At 32.1% G+C, this 11,240-nt stretch overlaps 1 protein-coding gene across 1 annotated transcript in view; it reads left to right on the forward strand.

Annotated features, from left to right (window-relative positions):
* Positions 1 to 421: 421 nt before the first annotated feature.
* The window catches only part of LOC134695081 (transient receptor potential cation channel subfamily M member 1-like), a 67,590-nt gene continuing 56,771 nt past the window's right edge, over positions 422 to 11,240 (forward strand). Inside the window, exons 1-9 of the mRNA XM_063556274.1 lie at positions 422 to 529; positions 1,652 to 1,787; positions 2,727 to 2,808; positions 3,715 to 3,830; positions 6,015 to 6,173; positions 8,164 to 8,229; positions 8,670 to 8,793; positions 9,464 to 9,577; positions 10,829 to 10,928. Coding sequence (XP_063412344.1) covers positions 447 to 529; positions 1,652 to 1,787; positions 2,727 to 2,808; positions 3,715 to 3,830; positions 6,015 to 6,173; positions 8,164 to 8,229; positions 8,670 to 8,793; positions 9,464 to 9,577; positions 10,829 to 10,928 — 980 coding nt within the window. The 5' untranslated portion in view covers positions 422 to 446. The remainder of the gene's footprint in view (positions 530 to 1,651; positions 1,788 to 2,726; positions 2,809 to 3,714; positions 3,831 to 6,014; positions 6,174 to 8,163; positions 8,230 to 8,669; positions 8,794 to 9,463; positions 9,578 to 10,828; positions 10,929 to 11,240) is intronic.

Consider the following 11,240-nt stretch of genomic DNA (forward strand, 5'->3'; position numbering starts at 1 on the left):
TGAGTCATCAGCGAGACGGAAACAAAAACATGAATAAGGTCAAATAGAGTACGAAGTTATAAAGCATTTTGGACTCAATATTGTATATGCATCTAATTTAATCTATTCCTGGGAGTAGAAAAATAACTTCTTTTTGAAAATAAAATTTAAAGATAAAAAGCAACAATAAAAGGACAAACAACAATAATAATACATGAATTAAAAAAACAAAAACATAACCACAATATTCTCAAGGTAAAATTTCGTATTTAAAGAGAATACACTATATGAAAACTTAATCTTTGTTAAAAAAATAATTAGTAATTTGAACTTTCCCAACCTTGCAAATCAATTGGAATTTTTGCTGTTTTTTTTTGTTTTTAGAAAGAAAGATTCCGGTTATACTGTTGATTGTAGAAGGTGGATATAATACATTTGATAGAGTGTTACTGTCGGTAAAAAGTGATATGCCCGTTCTGATTATAGACGGGTCTGGCAAAGCGGCAGACTTCATATCTAAAGGATATAGATTGAGTGAAAACAAAACTAGGTTTGTATTGAATAGCATTCTAGGAATATCAGATTATTATAATTTCTATTAATTTACGTCACTCAATTGCAGTTTTTCTTTATTTTTAATACATATTTTATCTAAATGATAAATATTGGGTTTTTTTCTGTCCTAGGCCAGTGGTTTGATTCTTTTCTATTCCGACTCCCTCCACAAATAAAAACTAATTGCCTTTATGTTGTCAAGGTTACTGAAAAAGCGTAATGCACCAACAACCACACAAACAATCAAATATAAAAGATAATCCTTAGTTATTTGCTATGGTATTCATGAAAGAGAGACATTGGTAGCTTACCACTGTTCAAAGAGACAGAAACCGAGGGAGTCCCAACTAGTTCAAACTGAGCGTGAACAGAAGCTTAAGTTATAGTTTTTAGGTGTTCAAGGTAAATGTTTTTACACATGTTACAGTTTGCCTTTATTTGTCTTCTTGTCATATTACGAATGGCGTGCCTCGGTATTTGTGCATGCAGCTATTTAGGGATTGATTCAAACGTTCCTAGTGCAAGTGGGTCCAGATGATCGAATAGGACGCAACATATTTCAATAGTTTTGTTTTCATATTGTTAAATCCTTGTATTTATATTTTACTCAATTTGAACTTTATCTAGAAATTGTATACTATATACTATAGTACTCTGTACAATATTAACTACAACACACTATTTTGTTTGTTTTAATTTTTAAGTCAATTAGTTTGTATGTCTGTGAAGTATTTTCAACAGGCTTTGCTGCTGGGTACTAATTATTGTTTTGTCGTTAGACTGCTCATCTCATCTCGTCAATATCTACTTTTTTGAAAGGGTATGGGCGTCTTCTGCTATGCATGAAAATAATAAAAATATCACATGTTTCACAAACAAATGTTGGGTGGTTTAATTACTTCAGCCTTTGACTATTTCGACCACATTTCGTAAACAAAAACCCACAATAAAATAACCGTCTCCACAGTTCATCAAACACAAGAATCTTCCAAGTGTGATAAGGAAAAAAACATCTAAAGACACCAAATTAAGAAATGAATCCACAGTATGTTTGGGGTCTTTTCCCTTTTTGTTGCTTATTAAAAGATGTTAAATAATTATTTATATTTGTACACAGTGACGAAAGCAGCATTTTTACTGAAACATTCACCTCAGAAATATTGCCATTAGCTAAAAGAATTACAACAGATACGGACATTGATCCAATCAAGCTCGTTGAACAACTGAAGGAGTGTTTGCAGAAAAGAAAAATGGTATAAAATTCATTTTCTACTTCGGTGACTGTCACTTATGTGACATATTCATTCAACCAGTAGTTCCTTATGCTATAACAGCTGTGTGTTTTGCATGTAAATTTTGGACTTGATATTGTGATATGGCGCGCCTTTTATATTTAAATATCTCAAATATATGGAAACAAACTAATATTGAATCAATGGAATTGCCAAAAACAATTAAGTTCAAATGTGCAGTAGGGGTTAATATTCCACTAATGTTGGCTCAAATATAACCTATCCTGAAAACGAAGGATGTTAAATACAGATATAAAGTAAAGCTTTAACCATTTAATACATAGTACTATATGAACTTTTGTAAAAAAATTACCTTATAATGCGAATTATACTTTTTTGTTTGCCTTTTTAATTATATGTCCTCTCTAGCCTTCACGCATCTTTATGTTTCCAGTTTTAAGATACAATTAGTTTTTAATATACATTAATAAATTAACATTGAGTCAAATATACAAAAATCGAGACAAAAGATACCAGAGAGATATTCAAACTCATAATTCGGTGATAATTGTCATTTAAGGAATGACTGTAACATTGTTTCTGTCTATGAAGAAATAACATAAAAAATTTGGTGCACACTGAATAACGTGCACCACATTTTAATGTTATTTCGAATAGACAGAAAAAATATTACAGTCATTTCTTATAAATTAATTCTAAATTCCATTTAAAACCATAGAGAACCACGAAAAAACTTGATGATGTCAAGGTCACATGATTAAATTATGTATATGGGCTGATAACAAAATAATGTCAGTCAATCAGAAGACGCCTTACATCCAAAAGTAAATTATTGTAAAATAGTACACAAAACACAGAAAACCAAAGACCGAACAACACCTACCCAATGTCAATTTTATTTAGAGATTAAGTCAATGCTGATTTGTATTTTTTTCGTAGATCAACGTCTTTTCCTTAGACGATAACAATGAAACATTGGACAGGATGATTCAAAATATATTTTTCATGATTAGAAATGAAGGTATACTAATTATTTAAGCCTTGTATTTCTTGTGTATATTCCAGAGTTTAGCATGACGTCCATTATCACTGAACTACATGTAGTATACAATTATGTTCAGAGGTCAGCTGAAGCACGTTTCCGGGTTCGGGATATTTCCGATTCATTGGTAATCTCTGGCTGTTATCTGCTCTTTGGTCGAACTGTTGTCTCTTTGACACATTACCCATTTCTGTTCTCAATTTTATTTGTTATCAAATCTTCATTCAGTAAAGTTTTTTTAAATGAAATCTCCCTACTTCAAAGACGAGATATGTTTTCGATGTTTTATTTCCAAGCTTGTTTTGTTATTTCGGAATCTTATTATGGTACAACCTTTTAACTATAATGATGAAACTGAACTGATTTGCAATGCAAACGAGCCGTGTGTATAATGTGTGCAAATATATTCAAGGGCTATTTTATGATATCTTTAGAAATTGTAGTTTTTTTTTTTGTCTCTTTAATTGTGCCAAAAATAGCAAAGTGATGTGTACATAAGACACCATAAGTTCACACTATCAGATTTCCATGTAACGCGTAAACTTAACCACTCATCAGAGGACAACACATCAAAATACATCTTTCAATTTTAATGTTATAAAAATGTTATAAATTGATAGTTAAATAGTTAATCAATGATGGAACTAAAAGAGCAGAAAAAAAAACGAAAAAAGGTAGGTGTCCTTGTTACTCGAGAATTTTCAACATGGTGTGTTTTATTGTCTAAATGTTGAGTCTAATAACAACTTTATTAGTATTGGAAGGCAATACTACTAAACGTACAATTTTATATGATAGATTTGAGAAGTGTCTTTCAGTTGAATATGTCGTTATAAAACAATATGGTTAATCCCTTTATTATGTAAATTATATATTCTATACTAGATAATAAGATGGATACGGAAAAGAAAATTAAATTGGTTAATCGATGGAATAGACCTGATATAGCTGAAAAAGAGATTTTTAACATGGAAAAGAGACAGGATATTGAGAAAATACGGGTAACAATTGTCTCGTTTAATTTTCATAAAACTTTGTCAAAATATTTACTTTAACCCTTTATCAAAAATTTAAGAAATAAAAATTTTGAACAAGCCGTTAGGGGGAGGGTTGGGACCCCGCTAACATGTTTAAACCCGCCACATTATTTAAGTATGTGCCTGTCCCAAGTCAGGAGCCAGTAATTCAGTGGTTGTCGTTTGTTTATGTGTTACATATTTGTTGTTCGTTACTGGGCCAAATTAAACCAAACTTGACCACAATCATCATTGATGTATGTAGCTTAAAATTTGTATTTTGTGATCGAGCCAGCCAAGCAAGATGGCCGCCATGGCTAAAAATAGAACATAGGGGTAAAATGCAGTTTTTGGCTTATAACTCAAAAACCAAAGCATTAAGAGCAAATCTGACACGGAGTTAAATTGTTTGTCAGGTCAAGATCTATCTGCCCTGAAATTTTCAGATGAATCAGACAACCCATTGTTGGGTTGCTGCCCCTAAATTGGTAATTATAAGGAATTTTTACTGTTTTTGGTTATTATCTTGAATATTATTATAGATGGAGATAACTGTAACATGTTCAGCTAAGTAAGATTTACAAATAAGTCAACAGGACCAAAATGGTCAGTTGACCCCTTAAGGAGTTATTGCCCTTTATAGTCAATTTTAACCATTTTTCGTAAATTTTAGTTAACTTTTACAAAAATCTTACCCTCTGAAACTACTGGGCCAAATTTTACCAAACATAGCCAGAATCATTTTTTGGCTATCTAGTTTAAAAATTGTGTTGTGTGACCGGGCAAACCAACCAAGATGGCCGCTACCGCTAAAAATAGAACATAGGGGTAAAATGCATTTCTTGGTTTATAACTCAAAAACCAAAGCATTTAGAGCAAATCTGACAAGGAGTAAAATTGTTTATCTGGTCAAGATCTATCTGCCCTAATATTTTTAAATGAATCAGATAGACAACTGGTTGTTAGTTTGCTGCCCCAAAATTGGTAATTTTAAGGAAATTTTGCCTTTTTGGGTTATTATCTTGAATATTATTATAGATAGAGATAAACTGTAAACAGCAATAATGTACAGCAATTTAAGACTCAAAAATAAGTCAAAATGACTAATATGGTCAATTGACCCCCTTAAAAGTTATTGTCATATATAATCAATTTTTAACAATTTTCATAAAATTTGTAAATTTTTTTTACTAACATTTTCCACTGAAACTACACGGACAAGTTCATTATAGATAGAGATAATTGTAAGCAGCAAGAATGTTCAGTAAAGTAAAATGTACAAACACATCACAATCACCTAAACACAATTTTGTCATGAACTGTCTGCTTCCTTTGTTTAATTCACATATACCAAGGTGAGCGACACAGGCTCTTTAGAGCCCCTAGTTTACTTAAATAAGGCCGTTAGATTTCTCGTTTGAAATGTTTTACATTGTCTTATCGGGGCCTTTCATAGCTGACTATGCGGTATGGGCTTTGCTCATTGTTAAAGGCCGTACGGTGACCTATAGTTGTTAATGTTTGTGTCATTTTGGTCTTTTGTGGATAATTGTCTCATTGGCAATCATACCACATCTTCTTTTTTATGTTTTGTCAGAAAAATTACACTGGTTATATAGAAGTTTGACAAACGTCAATTTTGATCATTGAGAAGCTTAATATTCCTTTTACAACACAACATAATTCAAACGTTTAGCTGACTTTTCAGAGTTATCTCCCTGTAGTGTTATGTACCACCTTAAGGACTTCTTAAATAGTTAGTCCTAGGGTTGCTTGCGCTCAGACAGTATCTGATTCCCTTTACGATAGGCTGTGAATTAAACGTCCCTATACTGACCAGACGTTGCGCACTGCATATTCATACATCCAGTACCAACCAACAGGACACCACAGTTTGACACTAGTTTTTACTGTCGACCGGAAAAAAAACGAATGTGATCATTTTTCTATTTCCTTTGAACCATTGGAACCGGTTTGAATGGGGATGCATTAATCAGAAGCTTATATACGTGCTGTTAGATAAGACAATGTTAAATATAAATAGAATGTGAAAGTAAATAAGGAGTGTGTTATGCAATGTTCATGAAAGCGGGTGATATAATTGAAATGTTATGTAAGGTGTACTCTTAATATGCTAATTTGAATTTAAACAACATTTTTTTGTTTTAGGATTCATTAAAAAATAAAGACAGTGCAGTATCTAATCTGTTCAGAAAATCTCTTGTTGACAACAGAAAAGATTTTGTGACCCTTGTGCTCAAATATATCCTAGAGACGAAATGTTATCAACAATTTGTCACAGAAAACCTCTCATCGCTTTATAGTGAGGTATGTTGTGCAAAATTTGTTATCCATGTTTTTTTTGTTCTTAACATTTGATTTTTTTCTGATTCCATATCGAGTATGTATGACGAAGTGCGCATTTAAATATTTAAAAGCGCATTAACTAATATGATATAAAATTGAGAATGGAAATGGGGAATGTGTCAAAGAGACAACAACCCGACCAAATAAAAAAACCAGCAGAAGGTCACCAACAGGTCTTCAATGTAGCTAGAAATTCCCGCACCCGGAGGTGTCTTTCAGCTGGCCTCTAAACAAATATATACTAGTTCAGTGATAATGAACGCCATACTAATTTCCAAATTGTACACAAGAAACTAGAATTAAAATAATACAAGACTAACAAAGGCCAGAGGCTCCTGACTTGGGACAGGCGCAAAAATGCGGCGGGGTTAAACATGTTTGTGAGATCTCAAACCTCCCCCTATACCTCTAACCAATGTAGAAAAGTAAACGCATAACAATATGCACATTAAAATTCAGTTCAAGAGAAGTCCGAGTCTGATGTCAGAAGATGTAACCGAAGAAAATAAACAAAATGACAATAATACATAAATAACAACAGACTACTAGCAGTTAACTGACATGCCAGCTCCAGATTTCAATTAAACTGACTGAAAGATTATGATTTCATCATATTAACATCAGGCACAATCCTTCCCGTTAGGGGTTTAGTATCATACCATCATAACATATATGAGAAGAACATAACCCGTGTCATGCCAACAACTGCTTTTAGAATAAATGTGTTTAGTTCCGACGATGTATACAATTCAAATCGATATCATGTAATATTGAATTATTACCGAAGTGGTAGCTTAGACAGCATGTTTTTAAAGTTTTCACAGTATACTTAAGTATTTTGAATGGTATATTCTAACAGATGTAGATTAATTTCTTACAAACAAATTCGTTCGTAAAACTCTCATGTTATTTATTATAACGACAGACGTTACAATTGTTTTATACATTTCATAATTGTACATTTTCTTATTTCAAATTAATCGTTTTTATCGTGTAATCTTATTATCTTTGAAGTTATGTTTTTCACTCGGTTTCCTTTTTGCTATTTTTGCTATCGTATGATGGTCGTACCAGTTGCATTATTTGAATAATCAACATGATCAAGTATTATTGTAATTATGTTAATATGCGAAAACAATTAATCATTGGAAATATCATGTATTTTGTCAAATATGATTAAAATGTTCACCAAGATAACAGGCATAACATATTGTACGACAAAGGTTTAAACAATTCAAATTTACTGATATAGTAATTATTCAGTTGAAAAGTCCACAACAAAACGGTGGTGAGAAGTGAGAAGTAAAGTAAAAAAAAAATCCAACTCAGAGAAAAATTCAAAAAGGAAAATCACCAATTAAATGACAAAATCAAAAGCTCAAACACATCAAACGAATGGATAACAATTGCCATGTTCTTGACTTGGTACAGGCATTTTGTTAGAAAATGGTGGATTGAATCTGGTTTTATAGCTATTTAAACCTCTCACTTGTTTCACAGTCGCATCAATTCCTTTATATTGACAACGATACGTGATCAAAACAAACAGACACAATAGGTAAAAATGTCAGAAATAGGGGTACAGCAGTCAAATTGTGTCATAAATTTAATCACTTTAAATTTAACTTAGGAGCACAAAAAGACAAACATCAAATTAAATAACCTCATTCATTGCTTTTTTTATAATATTTATCTATTTATATTAAATCTACCAATAAAGCTCATCTTCACCTGAACAAAAAAAAAGTATTCGGAGACAAGGGCGCGTTGACAACGAATCATTGTAAGTAAACCCGTTTCAAAGGTATCGGAGTTATAGTTCAGTACGCCATACTCTAATTCCGTTAATAAAGGAAACATACTTGGTTTAACAGCTAATCAGATTTTAACATGTTTAAATAAAACAGATTATTGATCATCATACGTTTGTAAGAATACTGTACTCTTGTAGTGTATGGATCCAGGTGGTAGCTGTCGTGCTGGGCAATTATTGGAAGAATATATACAGTCATCAAAGGTTTTATTGTTACATATTAAGCTAAACAGTCCATTTTCATTACTATTATGTAGTCAATGTGGTTTTAATGATAATAATAAATAAGAGAAAAGAAGTTCATCTGTCTTGCTTATTTTCCTTTGAAGCACCCGTATTATTTTTATTGATACTGATAGGATTTGATACGGAATGGAACACACCAAATTAGAAATCTCCGGAAATTGCATAAAAGATTCCAAAAGCGGAAGAATGTAAAATATGTTGTGTCATCCGTAGAAGTTCTTGAAATCATATGTTTACCTTCGATCGTAGTAAATTCTTTTGTTAACAATGCTCAGAACAATAACACTCACAACCATTTGTCTGGTATGATCACTGATTTTGATATGAATATATACGAAACTGAACTTTTAATTATGATGACTTGATTTTTGCAAATTATAAAACTTGTTGTTTTATAGCAAAGGATTTGGAAAAGAGGTGAAAACAAAATCAATACAAGCGACTCACAAAATCTAGACATAATCAATAAAGCTGTTATGCATCTTCTTGGCAATAACAAATTGCAGGCTATCGCAAAGGAAGGTAATTAATTCATATAACAAGATATTAATGGTACAAATAATAAGAAAATTCAACTTATCTTGAAACTGTACAATCAAAAGAACATCTTTCAAAGAAGTTGAATTAAATTTGACAGACGCGAATATGAGGTTAATTTCTGAAAATATTGTAATACTATCAATCGTTTTGCTCAATATGCGTATTTCGACAATACATTTATCGTTTGTTCTTCAGTAGAGGTGGAATAGGAATAGTTGCATGCTTAAACTTGCTTTGATGTATTCCAACTGAACGGATATTTATGTTCCATTGAAATGGTTTTCCTGCGAAAGTTTATCTCAAAGCAACAAATCACATAAAACAATCGTCTAAATAAGGAACAGGTAACTAAAACACAAATTGGTAAACAGTTGCAAATTAAGGAAGTTCGCTTCTTAGTTTCAAAGTAATCAACTTATCAAAACACTAGTTTATATGGATATCGGATTATTAAAGGAATGGAGTTGAACAAACATAAATAGAAGTAGTCATATTAGTTGTCAAATATTCTTTGATTTGATTTTTTTTATATTTTGACAATTGGTAACCAATTGTCAAAATATAAAACAAAAACAAAATAAAATTGAGGCGATGTGTATCAAAAGTGGTACAGCATGTGGAACATACGAAACATTTTCCTATTAACTTCTAGAACACAGACCATTTACAAGTAAAGATCCTTTCAAGGAACTATTCATTTGGGCAGTGCTTATGAATCGTAAGGAGATGGCCAAGCTATTTTGGAAGAAGGACAGGGATTTTATTTGTAAGTTAATTAGTATGGTGAGATTGAATACCCCTTTGAAATATTTCACTTCTCTTTTTCACAATAAATGTCGATTGCGCAATGACATGTTCGATTTATACATTTACAGCTTTCACATTATCTACTTTATAGCTTAAATCTGTTCGCATAATCTTTTGTGTTAGTTTTCTCGTCTGAATTGTTTTACATTGTCTTATCGGGGCCTTTTATATATGACTATGCGGTATGGGCTTTGCTCAGTGTACAAGGCCGTACGGTGACCTATAGTTGTAAATGTTTGTGTCATTTTGGTCTTTTGTGGATAGTAGGTCTCATTGGCAATCATACCACATCTTCCTTTTTATATTGTAATTACATTTTACATATCTGACACAAATATCTAGTTTATCAACACCTACGCTGGATATTTCCTATTCATTCATTTGGTTTAGATCAATACGATTTTGTCAAATTTTACTAAGATCTGGAATGTAAAAAATCAACCTCTCAGAAAAAAAACTCTGACAAAATGACTTCTATCTAACCTCCTCACATGTCTATTTATGCCCCACCTACGATAGGAGAGGGGCATTATGTTTTCTGGTCTGTGGCTCCGTTCGTTCATCTGTGCGTCCGTCTGTGCGTCCGTTCAGGTTAAAGTTTTTGGTCAAGGTAGTTTTTGATGAAATTGAAGTCCAATCAACTTGAAACTTAGTACGTATGTTCCCTATAGTATAATCGTTCTAGTTTTAATGCCAAATTAGATTATTACCCAATTTCACGGGCCATGGAACATGCAAACAGATAGTGCGAGTTGGGCATCCGTGTACTTTGGACACATTCTTGTTATCAACCTAAAACATATTTTGTCTAGAAACATTGAACTTTATAGTCGGGGCTATAAGTGGCTCTAACCAAAACCACTCCTTTGATATAAGAAACCTCAAATGGGCCTTCTCTCGGGTTCGAAAAGCGAACTTACGTATAAATGGTCCAAAAACAGCCAACCTGTAATTGGTCTTAACCTCTAATAATTTTTAGGGGTAGTTCCTCTACTGTCATGATAAGGTTTTCTCTGCTGGGAAATATTTAAAAAAAAAATTTTCATTCTCAACGTTTTAGGTTTCTTTCGAGTTATGTGTCCATAAACAAGGCTCTTTCGTACAATGTTCTTGTTAACTTGTTTAAAGTCATAAAATATGTGTATCTTAAAATCTAACTCTAGAATATAAATTGAGTAAATTGATGATATCTCAATTACATATATAATAGGCGCTGCACTGTATGCAAGTTCATTGGCTAAAAAACTTGAAAAGACTGCTAGTTCAGAAGGATATATGGAACTTACAAAATATTTCGCAGATGATTCCAGGTGAGTATAGTTTATAATAGCTTTGAGAGCTGTTGGTGGATAAAAAACGTTTAAGTAACAGTTATTTGTTCATAGTATGGGAAAGTGGTAAAGTCCATTTAAAATATACGAATGAGTACTCAATTGGTTTATTTCTGGTCTTTTAGTATATTGCTTGGAAGTTTTTTGTGCATATGTGTCATAATAAATTCAGGTTTGAAAACGAGGGACGAAAGATACCAAAGGGACAGTCAAACTCATCAATCTAAAACAAACTGACAACGCCATGGCTAAAAATGAAAAAGACAAACAGACAAACAGACAAACAATAGA

Source organism: Mytilus trossulus, chromosome 13, assembly GCF_036588685.1.
Source record: "Mytilus trossulus isolate FHL-02 chromosome 13, PNRI_Mtr1.1.1.hap1, whole genome shotgun sequence".
Classification (NCBI taxonomy): Eukaryota; Metazoa; Mollusca; class Bivalvia; order Mytilida; family Mytilidae; genus Mytilus; species Mytilus trossulus.